This window comes from Mesoplodon bidens, assembly GCF_964165515.1.
Source record: "Mesoplodon bidens genome assembly, chromosome: 15".
NCBI classification, from domain to species: domain Eukaryota; kingdom Metazoa; phylum Chordata; class Mammalia; order Artiodactyla; family Ziphiidae; genus Mesoplodon; species Mesoplodon bidens.
In genome coordinates this window covers 51,914,656-51,933,574 of record NC_138171.1, presented here as the reverse complement: position 1 = coordinate 51,933,574, position 18,919 = coordinate 51,914,656, and the positions used below count along the sequence as shown (strand labels likewise).

Below are 18,919 nucleotides of genomic sequence, written 5' to 3'. Positions count from 1 at the left end.
CCCCAAATAGAATACTTGCACTCAAATCTTGATCTCAGGGTCTATTTCTAGGGGAGCCCGACCTAGACCAATAGATGACTCTCTCAGGGGGCAGTGAGCCCCAGAGAAGGGAGCTGGGATTGGACCATCCGACTAGGGCCCACCCTCCAGGGCTGCTCCTCTCTGAAGGGACCCCAACAGTAAGAGGCCATGGGAGACACTCCCAGGGCTAGGAGTCCACCCACCCACTGCCAGGACATTCCAAATAGTTGATACATGCCTGCCACCAGGGCCAGCTCTTGAACCCTGTCTGCCAAGTTCTTTAGTGGGGACATTAGCCAGAGAAGCTTCAGCAATAAAGAGAAAACTGTGGCCATGGCAGTGAAATAAGGAGACAGTCATGCTTCCTTCTCTGAAACTGCACTCCTTCCCACTTCAAGGCCTCCAGCGGTTGTGAAAAGCCACACTCCACTGTGCATGAGGAGGGCAGGATGAGGGAGGCCAGGCCGCTGAGAATCCTCCCTGGGACTTCTGGAACTTTCGGGAAAGAGGATCTCTCTTTCCACTGGTGTGGCCCAGCTGGCAGGAGGTAAGCCTGGGTTTTGCTTCCCTGGGGAAAGGGCCTTCCTGAGAAGAAAGACAATGGACGAAGGCAGTGCTGAGGAACATTCCAGCTGAGAGATTCCCAGGATACAACCTGGACCCCAGACTCAGTGGAGCCTGGAGCCCACACAACCACAGACTTTCCTCTTTGACCAAAGCCAGTTTGTGATGGGTTCTGTCAGCTGTAACCAACATTTTGGGAGCCCCCTAAGAAAGTAAATCTTACTTCAGAGTCATGCAATTTTTCTTCTATTGCTCAATCAAAACAGCAGTCCCCACACTGACAATCAACTTGGTTACCAAATCAGACTGTCTTTTGGCCTCTTCCAAAGATCCAATCAGTTTGGAGCTCCTGAAGAAGGCCACCAGCTCACCCCTCAGACTCTGAAGGCTCTCCTAAGGGGCTCCAAGCCAACACAGAATTCCTCTGAATGGCTCCAAAGGTGGAAAGAAGCAAGATACACAGATATAAAAATCTGGGTATACTTATGAGAAATACAGTCTTATCACATCCAAGTTACACTGGGTAAGTCAATTTACAAAGTCCTCAGCCAGGACTTCCCCCTAAATAGATTATTTCATAGCGGTTATGGATATGGGCTTGCAGTCAGTCTCAGGTTCAAGTCCCTACTCCAGCTGTGCAATTTTGGGTAAGTTTCTTAACTTTCCTGAGGCTCAGGGTCCCCATCTATAAAATGAAGGTGCCAGTGCCATCCATCTGGTGGGGAATCGTTAAGTATTACACTGAGCCCAGGGTCTGGTACGTGGTGAGAACCAGAACACGCTTATTGCCACCACCTCTGACTCTTATGCTGCAAAGGCAACACACACAGACTTCACTTCCTAAGCCACGGGGCCCTGAATTATAGGCATTGAAGGTCTAAAAGGCGTTCCTTTGGCCAAAGCAAATCTCACATTAAAGCAGTTTTCAGAAACATAAATATCCAGCAGCCAGATGTGCAAATATCACTTTTGACTAAGCACATTTTCTTTTTCTGGGCTCAAATTAAACATTGTTCCTCAGCAGGCAATGTGGCTTTGTAATAAAAGATACTACACTCCACATGACTCAGAATTATCCCCCAAGAACATCTAAGAGCACGCTACCCGGAGCCTGCCCCTTTCCCAGATGGCTCCATAAAATACCATCCTAATGGCAGCCTAGATCGGGCTTGCAGGCAGCCAGGCCAGGTCGCTAAACCAACACAGCAGCCAACCAGCGAGACCACATCTCAGACGTGTCTGTCCAGCTGCAACAGCCAAGCCCCTGCAGCATTCCACTGGCCATCCAAGTGCCTCCCAGAATGAGGTCCGCAGTTCACTTACGTCAGACTCTCCCAGCACATTCACTCAAGTGCAGGTTCACCCAAGACTTAAGAAATCGGAATCCAGGAGGCTGAGGCCTGGGAACCCCACAGGCACAGCTCCTGGCTGATTCTGATGCTCAGGAAGTAAGACAACAGCAGCATCCCCTGTTTGAGAATCCCCCCTCTGTTTGAGAGCCCTCATTTACAGCACCTCTGAAGCTGGAGTGTAAAGGCTAAGGGCTGGCTCTGGGGATCACAGACTCTGCCTTCAAACTGCCTCCCAAGCTGGGCACTTGTCCACTCCCCTTCCCACCCGGAAGCCCGCAGTGTATTACTCCTAACTGGTGTTCCCCAACATTTTCTTTCTTTCTTTTTTTTTTTTGTGGCCTCTCCTGTTGCAGAGCACAGGCTCCAGATGTGCAGGCTCAGCGGCCATGGCTCACGGGCCCAGCCGCTCCGCAGCATGTGGGATCCTCCCGGACCGGGGCACGAACCCGCGTCCCCTGCATCGGCAGGCGGACTCTCAACCACTGCGCCACCAGGGAAGCCCCCCAACATTTTCTTATGAACGTTATCAAATACAGAGAAGCTGAAATAACTGTACACTGAACCCCTTTAAATATATCACCGAGCTCGTACAATGAACAGTTATTAATTCTGCAACTAATATTTTGAAAATATGCCATATTTGCTTTATCGCACATCTTCACCAACATTGGATGTTGTCAGTCTTTGTGATTTTAGACATTCTGGAAGGTGGGTTGTACTGGTATCTCACTAAGGTTTTAACCTGCATTTCTCTGATGGATAATGAAGTTGAGCACTTTTCTATGTGCTTTTAGACCATTTGCATGAGTCTTCTTCTGTGAAACATCTGTTCAAAATTGTTGCCCATTTAAAAATTGGATTTTGTCTTTTGAGTCACTGGAGGTTTTTTTTTCTTTTTCTTTTTAAAAATTGGGGTATAGTTGCTTTACAATGTTATGTTAGTTGGAGTTCTTTATATATTTTGGAAATAAGTACTTGTGGGTCTCCCAGGAACAGTTCTCTCCAGGCAGCCTGGCTGGGTCACCCCTCCTTCTCAAAATACTCCAAGGCTTCCCGTCACCCATAGGAATAAAATCCAAGTCTTTACCTCAGCCTACAATATCAATGTGATGGGGCCTTTTAAGCTAGTTCAACTTCAACTCCTGCTGCTCTCCCCTCACTCACTCTCCTCCAGCCTTCAACACACTCTGCCTCAGGGCCTTTGCACTTCCTGTACTCACTGTTTGGGATGCTCTTCCCCTGGACATCCTCCAGGCTCACTCCCTCAATCCTTCCAGCTCTCTACTTAAATGCGATCTCCTCACCCACCTAGAACAGCTTCCCCACTCTCACCACTCAGCCACCCCCTCTCCAGCCCCTTATCCTGCTTTATTTTTCCTCCTGGCAGAGACAATGCCAACAGGCATGATGTGTTAATTCATTCACGGAGTATCTCCGTCCACTAGAATGTAAGCTCCATGAGGGCAGGGGCTCTGTTTTGCTTCCTGTAGAGAACCAGTCTAATGTCCTGGTTATGGTACATCACTTTTTAAGCCAAAGAGCCTCAGTTCTACCACTCAGCACAGAAAGATTACTTAACTTCTCTCTGCCCAGTTTCCCCACTTTGCAAAATGGGCCCTTGTGAAGATAGACAAGTGAGCACGTGTAGAACATTGCCTGGCTCATGGTAGACACTCAGGAAACTCAGAGTGAAATTAGTAGCCCCAGCCCCTAGAACACGACAATCACCTAACAAATATTCATTGACTAAATAAACAGATAGTTTATATATGTACAATATTTTTACTGTATATTTATAATGTACAGTATATTTATAATTTTCCTCAATTCGAGAGACTTTCACAGCCAGAAGCTACCTTCTCCTGAGAAGAGTTTATAGCTCTAGAGATGCACTGCAAGGGAGCGGGCAGCAGGTACCATGTCTCCACTTGACACGAGCAAACCAAGACCTACGAGGTTACATGAGTCCAGTCACAAGGGAACTAGTGAAAGGGCTGGAACAAGAACTCTGGTTCCTCCTAATGCTCTGTGAGGTTCTGGCATGCCCACGGGACCTCTGCTCTTTCCACCTCCCTCCCCCTTCCTTCCCCAAACCACATGATCTCAAGAGAAAATGAACGTCCTTCATCCTGAATATTTTTCTGGCTCAAAAAAAGGTTGAAGAAATAACTGCACACCCCTGTTCATAGCAGCATTATTCACAATAACCAAAACGTGGAAGCAACCAAGCACCCATCAATGGATGCATGAAAAAACAAACAAAACGTGGTCTATCCACACAATGGAATATTACACAGCCTTCAAAAGGAAGGAAATCCTGCCATATGCTACAACATGGATGAACCTTGAGGACATTATGCTAAGTGAAATAAACCAGCCCCAAAGAGACAAATATTGTATCATTCCACTTATATGAGGTACCCAAAGTAGTCAAACAGAAAGCAGAGTGGTGGTTGCCAGGGGCTGGGGCCAGTGGGGTGTGGGGAGCTATTGTTTAATGGGGACACAGTTTCGTTTCTTGCAAGGTGAAAAGAGTTCTGGATATGGGTGGGGGGTGATGACGTGTGTGTATGTACTCAATACCACTGAAAGATGGTTAATTTTATGTTATGTGTGTTTTGTCACAATTATTAATAATTTTTAAAAAAGAGTTGAGACTACATGGATTTCACCTCTAAATGGCCAAAGTATCAATTCACTTCAATCCACTTGGATGAGAGAATTTCTCTCAGTGGCCACTATAACTTCATACCACATCAATCACACCACACACTTCGGTATTTCTATGTCTTCATTTCCATTATCTTTTGGCCCAGCGTTCTCAATGTGACCAAAAAATCTGCAGTAGATCCATTAGCTGCTAATTTCCTGAATGTCAAGATCAAAGACACAATGTTCAAAGGCACAAAACAACTGGGACATTCTGCCGTGAGCCAGAAGATGCCTATATGCTGGCCCTACAAGTCAGCAATCTATACGTCCCCACGGGGTCTCCACGGCAGAGACTGTAGCACTAATAAACCCTCAGAGTTGCTCTGACCCGCATACCGCGAAGTCTGGCTGAAAACGAGAAACTGCTTCCACCCACCGCCCACGCAGCCGCATCTTCGGAGCGCTCTGGTGAAGGCAGACGCCTGTCTCCAATGGAAATCAGAGGTGATGGCCAACCTAACCGCCTGGGTACACTGTGTGAGGATTTCGTTTTCTGTCTCCAATGCAGGCCTATTTTGCTTGATGTGGATTTTTGTTCAAAACCGGTATCTCCTTTTTCACATTTGGAATGAAAACCAAAGCAGCTACCTGGAGATCTGCCCCTCACATCATCTTCCCCTTGGCCCGACCCCGACCCCTGACAACTGTCTCTCCCTGGAAAACCCTCCTTCCCCAACAGGGAACAGCCCAGCTCCCGTCTTGCCTGTCATGGCAGATCCTGCTCCGTCCCCCCAACCTCCATCCTCCCCTTCACCCCACAGCAGGCTTTCTCACCCTCAGCACTACGGACATCTAGGGCCAGATCATTCTGTGTTGTAGGGTCTGTCCTGTGCGTTGCGGGATGTTTAGCAGCATCTCTAGTCTCTACCCGCCAGAGGCCAGCAGCACTCTCCCATCCCCCAAACCCAAAACGTCTCCCAGCACTGACAAATGTCCTGGGACCAAAACTGTCCCTGTTCAGAACCACTGTTCCATACTATAGAGGCTTCAGGGAGGTGCAGGGCTGCCCGGCTGAAAACCGGATTTCCCAGTACGGTACCCGCCAATGGCTGACTGATGTGGGCTGGCTGGCTCCCTTGTCTGAAGGAGGAAATGCTGCAATGAGATCCAGGACCCAGAGTCCCCTCCCCACCACACACCAGGCTGAGGCTCAGCCTTGCTTGGCTGTCACCCTTCACCTAGACCACTTCACACCCACCCCTGCAGGGTTTTCTCTTGCGTCTCATTTTGGATTGAATTGTATCCCCCAAAGGTGTGTTGACTTCCTAGCCCCCAGTACCTCAGAATGTGACCTTATTTGGAAATAGGGTCATTCCAGATGTGATTATTGAAGATGAGGTCATCCTGGAGTAGGGTGGGCCCCTAACCCAACATGACTGATGTTCTTACAAGAAAAGACACAGACACACACAGAGAGAAGGCAGGCTAAGTGAGGGGGAGGCAGAGATGGGAGTGATGCAGCTATAAGCCAAGACTGCCAACAACCAGAAGCTAGAAATAGGCAAGGAAGGATCCCCTCTAGGTTTCAGAGGAAGCACGGCTCTGCCAGCACCTTGATCTTCAACTTAAAGCCTCCAAACTCTGAGACAATACATTTCTGTAGTTTTAAGCCACCCAATTTGTGGTGCTTTGTCACAGCAGCCCTAAGGAAACTAATCCACACTGAAATCCTATCTCAAGCTCTGCTTCTCGGGACCCCAACTGCAGACAGCTGACCCTCCCACTCAAAGAGTATAAATTCCAGAGCAAGCTTGAGATGGCAGATATGAGTCCATTCTTCCCTCAATTTCCATGAGCCTTTCTTTACATGAGAAAGAAGAAGAAGAAGGAAGGGAGGAAGGGGGGAGGGAGAGAAGAAGGAAATTTACTTTGAGGATCCTTCTTTCCTCCATCCTCCACTCATTCAATAAATATTCCTGAGCACCACCACCTGCCAGGCACGGTTCCAGGAGCAGGGGAGAGAGCGGTGAACAAACAGACAAAAGTCACTGCCCTCACAGGGTTCACATACTAGCAGGGGAGACAGACCATAAAATGTACGGTCTACGGGATGATGACAAGTGCCATAGAGAAAACTAAAGCAGGAGAAGGGGACAGGGAGTGCCCAGGGCGGGGGCTGCCTCTGGTGTCTGATATAAATGCCCCCATGGTCCTGTCTGGGCGAGGTCTCCGCTCAGGCAGAGAGCAGCACACCCGGTGCACACCAGCACACTTGGGCTGCTTCTCTTCTCTGCCTTAGCCCTTCTGTGAGGTTTCGGGAGCCCACCTGGCCAGTGTGCTAGGACGGGGTCCATGCCCATCCCAGTGCCAGAATGGCGACCTTCAGAATCACCACTGACTCTGACGTTCCCGCCTTCCCTGTCTCCTTCTCAGCTCTCACTCCTGCTTCTTGGGATCACCTCCTAAATTAACGATCTGCACCCAGGCCCCTGCCTTGGCCTCAGCTTTCAGGAGAACCAAACCAGGGCAGATGGGCCAGGAAGACTTTCCATTTCAGGCAAGGTAACCTTTCAGCCAAGACCTAAAAGAGCCGAGGTATGGGGATGTCCAGATTCTCCACCTCCGGGGCCTTCCACTGATGTGAAGAGCGGAGCTGGCAAATTTGGAATTTATTTTGTCAGGTGGGCCTCCCTGTTTCAACATAATTTTCTTGACAGTGGAAAACCGAGTGATATCAAATATCGAGGAGGATACACAGAAAGCACCAAATATATCCTGATCATGTGACGGGAAAGAGGATTTGGGATTAGAGCAGACATTGCCAACATCGTGCCCACCTTCTCCTGACCGTGACCACTTCAGCCTGCCAGCTCCTGCACTTTTTTTGCATTTGTGGATGTCAAAAGTCTCTGTACCTGCCAGCGTAACAACAGGACAGAAATACCAGGAAATGAACATCCCCATCCCCCCAGCCCTTATTCAGTGGCTGATAGGAGGTGCTGTACAAAGACCCCAGGTCCCTCACCCCTCAGGTGGAAAGGCTCTTAGGTGTGTGTCTGACACTGGCTCCCAGTTCCCCCAGCAGGTTTCAGCTCCAGTCACCCACAGTGGCGGTCGGCTCAATAACTGCACCCTTCATGTGACTTTCCCACCCCCTCCTGGTGTTTCCTCTGGTGTCACCTCCGTATTAAATGACTTCCCTTGCCTCAGGGTCTTCTTTTTCTTGGGGAATCCAAACTAAGAGACTGATAGCTTTGAAGATGTGTACACACACACACACACACACACACACACACACACAGTGGAACAGCCCCTCCAGGCCTCATGTTTAACACCTGCACCCCAAATGTGATGTTAGCTCATCAAATCCCTGGCCAGTAGAGCTCAGCTTTAGAAGCACCTTGATGTATTTGATGCAGAACAATCCCATCTGCATTACACAGGATCATTGTCCCGGCATGGATGGTCTAGACCAGCCTCCAAATGGTGGGGTTTTTTCCTTCCCATACACTCCCCTCATATCTTTCCACCCACAGTGGGGGCAGTGCTGTCCTCCAGCCCACAGAATGCCCAAGGGAGGGACCCTAAAAGCCCACCGGTGAGACAGCCTGGTCCATGGGTGGCTCCCCAAGCAGCCAATTGCTCTCCCCTGGGGTGCAAGAGGGAAGGAAGCTAATCTCACAATTTGCCCGAAAAACATCCATCTATCATCCCATTCTTCAGCCTTCATTTTATTTTTCCCAAATCAATTTCGGAAAGTCAAAATGACTGATAGCTTCATACCCTGGACAATCACTCTCCTTAGTAAATAACCCAGCATCAATGACAAAGAGCTCCCAGGGCAGTGGTGGCTACATGAACCCATACACATGGTAAAATTTCATAGAACTACACACACACACACACACACACACACACACACACACACACACACAGAGGGAGGTGCATGGGAAAACTGGTGAAAAACTGCATAGGGTCTGTAGTTTAGTTACCAACATCAGTTTTCTGGTATCGCTAATGCACTCGGATCGTATCAGATTTATCATCGGGGAAGCTGGATGAAGAATACACAGGACTCTCTGTACTGTTCTTGCAACTTCTTGGGAGTCAAAAATTATTTAAAAAACCAAAGGTTTTAAAAATGCAAAAACAAAAAAAAAAAGTTAAATACTGAGATAAAAATAATCATTTTTTAAAAAGCTCCCAAGAGGAGACGCTGCCAACCCACCCCTTACCTGAGAACTGGGAATCAGCGCCTTCCACCAGTGTCCGCCTTTCACCAAGTCGACCTCGCACAAAGGCACGGCCACCTTGCCGATGACACAGTGGCGTGAGAACTTATCAAAGTCCAGCACGGTCAGCAGCAGGGTCCTCCTCTGCGCCTCCAGGAAGGGGATCTCAAAGGTGTAGCGCTCCTCGAACACGGGCTTCTGGGTCTTGCGTTTGACCCCAGTCTGCTTGGAGTTCTTCTGGTCTGGCAGGAGGCAGATCTTGACGTAGGGGTTGGAGTGCGCCATGTCCTGGCGCGTGCCGTCGTGGGAGATGGGAGGTGGCAGGTCCCTGGCCTCGATCACGCGCACTGTCAGGTGGTTGTGCAGCAGGTCGTACTGGGTGCTGAAGTGCAGCATGCCCAGCTGGTACTTGGACAGGATCTCTGCGTCCGTCAGAAAGTCCACGTCGTCGCTGTTGGAGCTGAGGGAGTACAGGTGGGGCTCGAACTTTCTGAAATAGTCATCCGGGGTATAGGTCCGTCTGAGCACCGAGGGCTGGATGGGCTCCTTCTTGGCGCTGAGAACGCCGAACTCGATGGGTTTAATATCGATGAGTGGCGAGCTGGGTCGTCTGGACTCGAGACCTACACACCCATCAGAAATAACAATGAACACCACACCAAGTACCGGACCGGACCTGGGCCGATCTGTGAGACTGACGACATTTCCTGGATCCTCACACCTGTTCGCTCTGCTTCATAATGCTCTTTGCCAGGTGCTCTCCACTCCCGGAAATCCTCTTATTTACTCCATGGGAGGCAGCCTGGCGGTACAGCCATCCCCATCACCATCATCACCGCAGCTAAGCGCCAGGTACTGCCCTAACTGCACTGCATATATCCAGTCATCTAATCTTCACAAGGTATTAGCCAGGGACTGTTATCTCCACTTTACAGATGAGGAAACAGAAACTTTAAGTCACTCATCAAAGGTCACACAACCTAGTAAGAGGAGGAGCCAGGAGTCAAGCCCCACCTGTCTGGCCCCAGAGTCTGGCTGTAACCATTACCCTATACTGCCTCCACTTTCACAGAGTAGGCTCTGGGGCCAGAGTGCCTGGGTCAAATTCCAACCCGGCTACTTCCCAGTGAGTGTGAATCTCTAGTAATCTAGAGATTACTAGTGTGAATCTCTAGACACACTTTACACACTCAGTTTTCCCATCTGAAACATGGAGTCAATCACAGCACCCATCTCAGGGACTGTGGTGAAGATTCACTGAGCAATGCACAGAGAGGGCTCAGCACAGAACATGCACATGGTTAAGAGGCACTAAATGGTAGCTATTGCCCATCTTCAAGGATCACATTCACACCTCGTCACTTACGGGGTACCTCTCCCCGGCAAGCAGCAGAGTTCACTGCTCCCAGGCTCATCATTCCAATCTCTGCTCATCCCTCTATTCTAGCAATGAGCCCATGGCATTCATTTTTCATTTTTAAAGCACTTAATTGAGGCATGATTGACATACAAAAACCTGTCTATATTTAATATAAAGAACTTGATGAGTTTGGAGATAAGTTTGTACCCATGAAACTGTCACCACAATCTACACCATAAACGTATCTATCATCTTCAAAAGTTTCCTCCTGCCTTCTTTACTTATTTAATTTTATGTGTGTGGTAAGAACATAAGATCTACCCTCTTTTTTAAGTACTCCATACAGTACTGTTAATTTTATGCACTCTGCTGGACAGTGAATCTCTAGAACTTACTCATCTGGCATAAGTGAAACCAACACCTGCCTGGTTCCAGCTCCCCCTGGTAACCATATTCTACTCTCTGGGCTTAGGAGTTTGATTATGAGATGCCTCGTATTAGTGGGACTGGTATTTGTCCTTTCATGGCATCTTGTTAATTGCCCAAAGCCTGTCTTGCTGGCTAAAATCACGAGCCTTTGCCGGTACGTGGCTGCACTCTCTGATAAATATGTGCTAAATGCAGTCATCTCTGTATAGAGCTGGGCACGAGATTTAGGAATCATCTAGACTAGCGCCACCCAAGAGAAAATAAATGCGAGCCAGATACAGATGTTCCAGCCACAAAGGTAACTTAAAATTTTCTGGTAGCCACAATTTTTTAAAACTACAAAGAAAGAGGCGAAATTAATTTTAATGTTTTATTTAACCCAATATATCCAAAATATAATCATTTCAATATGCACTCAATATAAAAACATTTTAGTGAGACACTATAAATTCTCTTTTTCACACTGGCTTCAAAATCCACTGGGTATGTAACAGGTGCGGGGCATCTCAGCTCAGCCACATGGGTGGTGGCCGCTGTATGGCACAGCGTGGGGCAGGTCAGCCCTCTCATTCTACAGATGGAAAGACTGAGGCTACAGAAGCCCGACATCCCCTCCGTTTCACTATTTCAAGCCCTTGAACTTTACTTCCTTCTTCTTCCCCACCTAGTCCTGGGAAAGACCAGACATCAATCATTTCCAACTGAGTGGATTAGTTTCATGAATTTAAGCTTTTTCCCTGTTAAGTGAATTTCAGACATCAGCTGAATGAGACAGAGGAGACCCATTTGGGGAGTGACAGGAGATTGGGAGTCTCTGGGCTTTCTCCTCCACACCCAAATCATGCCATCTGGTCAAACACACAGGCTATACATCAGAGTGGACAAACTGAGTGGCCTGAGGGCCACATTCAACCCAGAGGTACATTCTGTTTGGGTTTAAAAGTAAAGAAGTTTCATATAAAAACCCAGACTGCCAGTTTCTCTTTCCAAAGATCAGGCAATACAATCCCACATGGCCAAGAGCTGAGTAGTAGCTGCCCCCGTTCAATGAGACGTTAGCTTCCTAACTGGCCCCAATCCCCACCCTGCCCTAGTACAAGGCCAAGAGTCGGCTGCCATTTGTCACTGCATTAGGGTGACATTTATCTCTCTCCAACCCTCTGCACTCAGTCACTGACACCAATCCATTTGGCCCCCGAAGTCACTTGAATTTGCAAGACCTGCTACGTAACACGGTAACTAACACTTGCCTTTTGGGGTCCGGAATGATATATGCTGACAATGTCATCAACTGAGGCAATTCAATGAAACTTGTGATCAATACTACAAAAATCAATCAAAATGATCGCTTCTTACTGAACCTGGAAGAAATCAGGTGCGATGCCCTCCTTTGTCACACTGCCATTATCTCTGTCATCTTGTCTCCTGGACTGTCACACCACTCCACCCCCTCCCCAGAGATGACCCTGTCCTGCACGTCTTTCCCGGGGATGCTCCTGAGTGTCTGGGAATGCCAGCTTTCTCCATTTGTCCTGGGGGCCCAGATAGCGGGGGTGTACTTCACAGGACTCTGAGTGGCAGCTGAGCAGCAAGGCTTGCTCGAGCCAGGACCCTTGACTGTCACGGCAGAGACGCTTACTTGAAATCCTCCGGGTCAGGCTGTATGTAGACTTAGATGTGTCCGAGGATGAGCATCTCCGATCTGGGGAGTTGGTCCGCGGGGTCAGCGGGACATCACTGCCTGTGTGGACAGAGTCCCCGTCCTTGTCACTGTTCCGGCTGGCCAACCTGTAGGACAGAAGAGGTCTCAGTGATTGTCAGAGAATCCCCAGGGATTGGCATCTCTGTCCCGTGGGAGATAGACCCATGACGAAACTGCTCTCAGACCCAGTTTATGCAACTTGGAATAATGCAAATTTGAAATAAACTCTCAATAGCCGTTAACTCTCAATAACGTCTTACTTGTTGCACAAAATGTGAAATGATATAAATGAGTATTTCCCAATTTAGAACAATCTGCCAAGAATTTGCTTAATTCAAAGTTGAGGCTGGGGTGGGGGGAGGGATATGTAAACTTATTCGGGATATTGCCACACGGAGGGCGCCACTTTGACTAAACCAAGACAAGACCTGTCTGTCAATCTTCAGTCTGGAAGGGAGAATGTGGCTGTTTATAGGCATCAGACCTTCTGCAAGTGGCTTTTGGTAAGAAGTGACCCGCTATTTCAACAGTCACTGTGTCTATAACATCTTTAAAAAATATCCTATAACAATGTCACTCAAAGTTTCTTTGAATGGCAAGGCTACGACTACAAAATGGCCCTGAGAATCAATGATTTAAGACCAACATTTTGATGTGTAGAAACAGCTGCGAATTAGCAGCAGCCACAACTCAATGTGCTCCCAATGAGGATGAGAAATGCTGAAAAAATGGAAAGCGCTTCGGGGGGTGGCGGTACAAGGTAGTAATTAAGAGCTAGCTCAAGGCAAGTCCCTCCCTCTCTCTGTGCCTCTGTCTCCCCATCTGTAAAATGGGACTAATAACAGTACCTACCTTACCCAGTTGCTGTGAACACTGAGTTAACAATATAAAATGCTTAGAACAGTGGTTGGTATGTTGCAGGTAAGTGCTCAATACATTTTAATTGATGTTATTATAGCAGAGGTGGCTTTAAGATCCCCCAATACTCACACAGCTACTAAGGATGCCGGGAGGGGGAAGGAGCGGGGAGACAGCTTGCAAAGTGGCCATGAGATTGATGCTGCCGATAGCAAGCCCCTCAGCCATACCTTCAAGACTGCATCCCCCAACTTGACATTTAAACCTGAGGCGAAACTAGTCTTGAAAAATTCAACTTTCAAATTCTATAAGGTCTGCAGATGCAGCCTGGGCATGACATGAGACTGATCTGATGTTCCTCCAAAGCTAGGGTCACAGCCAGGACGAATGGGCACGTTATGGGGTGAAACTCCCAGTCCTTGTTTGCCTCCTGCTCCTGGTCTGTAAAAGGAGAATGGAAGGGCTTCCCCGGTGGCACTGTGGTTGAGAGTCCGCCTGCCAATGCAGGGGACACGGGTTCGTGCCCCGGTCCGGGAGGATCCCACATGCCGTGGAGTGGCTGGGCCCATGAGCCATGGTCGCTGGGCCTGTGCGTCCGGAGACTGTGCTCCGCAACGGGAGAGGCCACAACAGTGAGAGGCCTGCGTACCGCAAAAAAAAAAAAAAAATAGTACCAGGTGCTGAGCACCTACTATGTGCCAGGTACTGAGCTAAATGCTCTGTATGAACCATCATTTCATCCTTGAAACAATACAGGAGTTAGTCGTTATGAACTACCCCCACCCCCTTTACAGACAGGGAAATGGAGGCCCCAATCGGGTGGAGGGAGGGATGGAGAATTGACCTGCACCACTGTGAAATGGCAGAACCCCAGTGGAATGCAGCAGTACCAGACTCCGGATCACATGCCTCACGCTACAGAGCTGGGTATCCCCTGGGAGGCCTGTAAGAGCCCTGCACTTAGTAGGTACTCAACACATGCTTGTTGGACAAAGAAATAACCTAATTCACTCTTCAGTGAGGGTCTTTCTGGCACTGCCCCAAAAGGAGCCAGTCGGATTGTACTGTTTTTCTGACCCTCACCAGCCCAGTCCAGCCCAGCCCAGCCCAAGAAAGCTGGGGGACCCACGTGATGGAAGCATATGTGACAATTAATGGTGTGTCCCCCCAAATCACACACACAAAGGGCCAGCTCATCTGCCACATGCCACCCCACAGAGAGGCATGTTCTGTGGTTCTTGGTTCAAATGTCACAGTAGGAACAGCACTACAAGGCCTATACACTTGACATTTCTACTCCCTGCCTGTTTGATAACATGCAACTGCCTGCTTGGTAAATAAATCTGAGGAAAGCACAAGCTGTAAATTCTCTTTTTGAAGGATTTAACCGACCTCCCCTTTACAGATTTCTCTTAATATTTTGCATGATATTGACAGTCAAAAATGTACTCGGGGCCTCCCTGGTGGCGCAGTGGTTGAGAGCCTGCCTGCCGATGCAGGGGACACGGGTCCGTGCCCTGGTCCAGGAAGGTCCCACATGCCGCGGAGCGGCTGGGCCCGTGAGCCATGGCCGCTGAGCCTGTGCATCCGGAGCCTGTGCTCGGAAACGGGAGAGGCCGCAGCAGTGAGAGGCCCACGTACCGCAAAAAAAAAAAAAAAAAAAATTTACTCAGTGTGCCCACGATTCAAGGAAGACCTGGGTCATTTTAGGAAGCACGAAGGCCATATACAGCTGCTCAGACCGCACACTGCACTACTCTAGGTGGTCCCATTCATAATGACCACCACGTGAAGGGCACCTTCTGAAGCTGTGTGGTGTGTTGGCTCTGCTGGAAGGTTCCAGCCCACTTCTCTGCTTGTGGCATAACCAAAACAAGTGTCTTGGGCTTCCCTGGTGGCGCAGTGGTTGCGAGTCTGCCTGCCGATGCAGGGGACACGGGTTCGTGCCCCGGTCTGGGAAGATCCCACATGCCGTGGAGCAGCTGGGCCCGTGAGCCATGGCCGCTGAGCCTGTGCGTCCGGAGCCTGTGCTCCGCAACGGGAGAGGCCACAACAGTGAGAGGCCTGCGTACCGCAAAAAAAAAAAAAAAAAAAAAAAAAAATGAGGCAGAGAAGAAAGAAAGCTTAAGAATGAGGTCAAAACAGAAGAAACATAAAGAGAGTGAGAGCACGTGCATGCACGCCCATGACATCATTTGAGCCCCTGGATCCAGCTATGCCTGCAGTCATTCTCCCAGGATTTTTCCATAACAAAACTCTATGCAAGACCGTCATATGGGTGTGCAGGGTGTGAATACACAGACTGAACTTATATACCTGCTGTATCTCCTATACTAGAGTTTAAATCCCCTGAGCATGGGAACAGGACTCTATCTAGCCTTGTAGGACAACCTCAAGAAAAAAACTATCAAAGAAACTGAGATTAACTTTTCAATAGCATGACTGGCACTTTCAGGACTCAATTTCTGCCTGCAGGTTAGTCAGTTGGTCAACAGCGATTTTTTGGAATGAACAAGATAGCCCTGCCATAGCAGAGTTGGAGTTCTTCTGAGCATGGCTTTAAAGACACCAGATGGGCTGAGCCAACCTCTGTCACTGGAAAATGGGAATGATCCCTTGATTAACGAGTTGGTTTCACCAAACATCTCAACTCTATACACACCTGCAGGATTCAGGCTACAACCTGTGAGTAGTGGAAGGTTCCTTAACATTATCCTTATCAGTTTAAAGAATCTCTATCTGTACCTAATAATAATAGAGATGAATACTTACTATTGTGCTCAGCACATTATGTGCATATCTCATTACTCTTTTTTTTTTTTTTTGGTACGCGGGCCTCTCACTGTTGTGGCCTCTCCCGTTGCAGAGCACAGGCTCCGGACGCGCAGGCTCAGCGGCCATGGCTCACGGGCCCAGCTGCTCCGCGACACGTGGGATCCTCCCGGACCGGGGCACGAACCCGTGTCCCCTGCATCAGCAGGTGGACTCTCAACCACTGCGCCACCAGGGAAGCCCATCTCATTACTCTTAACAGCGACCCTATAAAGTAAGTTCTATTACTTTTCCTACTTTACAGATGGGGAAGCCCAGAATAGGGTAAAAAGAATCACTTAACGTCTATGATTACCAACAAGGTATCAAGCAGCCCTAGGTACTTTTCCATACACTAATTCATGCAATCACCACAACCACCCTATAAGATAAATACTATTCTTTTTATCATCCCCATTTGACAGATGGGAAGTCAAGGCATAGAGCGATCAAGCAACTTGCCCAAGGGGACAGAACTAGAAAAAAGTAGGAGAAACAGGATTTGGACTCACAGAGCCTGACACAGAGCCATTTTGCTATGGAAATATCTGATACTTGCTTCTAAGAAAATAAGAGGACTGAGGCATGACCCCGAACTTGGAGGCAAAGATGGGGCGCCAGAGGCTTCTGGAATCTTAGCCCAAGGATTTAGCTGAGACAGCACTGGATCCCCACTGAGGCTCCACCTGTGGGCCTTCACACTGTCTTCCCACCTCTCTGAGCCTCCCCTCCGTATCATGAGAAGTGGCACTTGATGATTCCCAGGCCCTGGCCCTCTAGACTCAACCCAGACTCTCCGGCCACATTCCTCTCCCAGCCACAGAGAGGTGGACCAGACACGTGGCTGAGAAGCTTCAAAACTGCGTTCCCAAAATATCTGAGCGACTGGCAGATGGAGATGTTGTATGCAGGCGCGGGAGGAAAACGAATTGGAAATAAAACGAAAGATGCCAGAGAGAACATAAACAGCGAAGGAGGACACGATGGCGACTGGAGGTGCTTTTCTGCGTCCCTGTTTCTGAAGTTCCTGCTCAAACCAGCAGAGAGGCACTTGTTTGTTCATGCTATCCACACCAAACACTCACTGAGCATCTAGCATGAGCCAGGCACGTGCCAGGTGCTACGACAGTCTGTCATTCTGACTTGGATTGAAACCTTTACAATTTGGACATCCCTTGAAGAATATAGACGCTCACAGATCTTTTCCTGCTTGGAACGACACTCAACGTGATTAAAAGTGCCCACATGCTTAGCATTACACAGTTCATATCTCAGAAGGCCCGATGTGAAACCAGCTAAACTGAAGCCCCACCCCCAGCTGGTCTCGCCAGCTTGCCAAACGCAATGAGGCACAGAGCACATCCCATCAGCCACTAAGAGGTCGATGGAAACTCAGCCTTTCCTGCTTTCATACCCCAAATCCTCCTTCCCGTGCCCCAAACCCCCTCGCAGAAACGGAGAAAAGGAAGGTCTTAAGATTGCTTTCCAGGAAGTTTGAAACAGTTTTACTTACAGCCAGGGAGGAGTCTGGGCAGGGAAAGGTCCCAGAATTTCAACTTCATCCTCACTCGACTGGCAACAGCTGGATTCATAGCACTTCTGACAGCAGTGCCGGCAAGTCCATCTGCAGAGCAGCAGATCGGAGATTCTAGAAAGAAAACCCTGAGGCCATTGGGGGAGGTGGGTAGTGGAGAGGGGTAGAGGGGAGGTGGAAAGGGTGGAGAGGAAGAAGAGGAAAAACACCCAAAATTACAAGCAGCTGATCCCTGATGAGAAATAACGACATTCAGGAGGTCTGTCTCCGCCACTGATCACTTAGGACAAAATGTTTTCCATTTCTGTTTACCAACTGCAGGCACAAAGATGGCAAACACCAACCGTCCGAGCCATTAATAGCGAGCAAAATATTTGCAGGTATTTTTTTTGTAGTTTATGTGACCGTCTTTCTTGACATGTGGGTGGTTTATTCAACATCATGAGGGCTATGCAATATGTTCTCAAAACACAATGAATATTACTTTGTCTTCTTGAAAGCAAAGCAAAAATATTTTAAAAAAATAATCTCATTACATGAAAGTAAACAGAGATAATCAAATGGCATAAGTAGGGGGTGGGAAGGAAAACTTATCTCATCAACTAGTGTCTCTTCACCGGGATCTCCCTTCCGTAGAAGGGGATCGAAACTGTGCCGTTATCAACATCCGGTTGCTGTTTAATATTCAATATCCCCGCAGCCCCACATAAGGCTCCAAAATGACAAGCAAGCATTTCTTGATTAGAAGCCAGACCAAACAAATCACCGAATTAACTCACCTCGTTTAAAGGTTCCAACTGCCCTTTTAGAGATCCACGTGAAGCCAAGGGGCGCAGAGGGCGAAGGGGGCGACAGAGAGAGAGAGACAAGACCAGTTTAGCAATATTCCAGCAACCCCCCCTCCCAAAAAAAAAAAAAAAAAGCCCTGCTTCTTTCCACTTACCATCCTGGGAAGGGAGCTGACCTCCTAACAAGGTGTTGCTACCTTCAGGGTTGCTGGTAGCCTCCTGGCTAACCAACACCGAATAAATGGGAAACTTTAGCATTTCGATTTGATTTGCACCGTATGCTGTTATGAATCAGAGCGGGTGGATAGATAGTCATGCTATCCAATGCAGCCACACTTCAGGAGAGGAGTAAACCTTCCTATACAGAAATAGCCATGAAGCCAACCCAAAAGGACATGATTAGCTAACATGCAGGCAGGCACAGCGTGGATGTGACTTGGCTCCACCGCCCTCCCCGAGGCCCTACCTTCCAATTCTGCTCCAATGGTGGGGAGCTTCACATGACCACCCACAAATAGAGGGAGCCAAAGAAAAGAAAGCCATAGTCTGGTCCTCAGGGAAGAAGGGAGGGGCTCCCTCCCTTCTCCAGCCCCACCTCCACCCCCGTTTCTTCTCT

General features: G+C 48.6%; 1 protein-coding gene across 1 annotated transcript in view; it reads right to left on the bottom strand.

The window, feature by feature from the left end:
- The window catches only part of SYT17 (synaptotagmin 17), a gene marked incomplete at its 3' end in the record, with an annotated part of 76,067 nt that extends 57,404 nt beyond the window's left edge, over nt 1-18,663 (bottom strand). The window contains exons 1-5 of the mRNA XM_081256754.1: nt 18,459-18,663; nt 18,295-18,317; nt 17,495-17,643; nt 12,250-12,398; nt 8,825-9,444 (exon numbers count right to left, since the gene is read on the bottom strand). Coding sequence (XP_081112880.1) covers nt 8,825-9,444; nt 12,250-12,398; nt 17,495-17,643; nt 18,295-18,317; nt 18,459-18,561 — 1,044 coding nt within the window. The 5' untranslated portion in view covers nt 18,562-18,663. The remainder of the gene's footprint in view (nt 1-8,824; nt 9,445-12,249; nt 12,399-17,494; nt 17,644-18,294; nt 18,318-18,458) is intronic.
- Between the last annotated feature and the right edge of the window lie 256 nt (nt 18,664-18,919).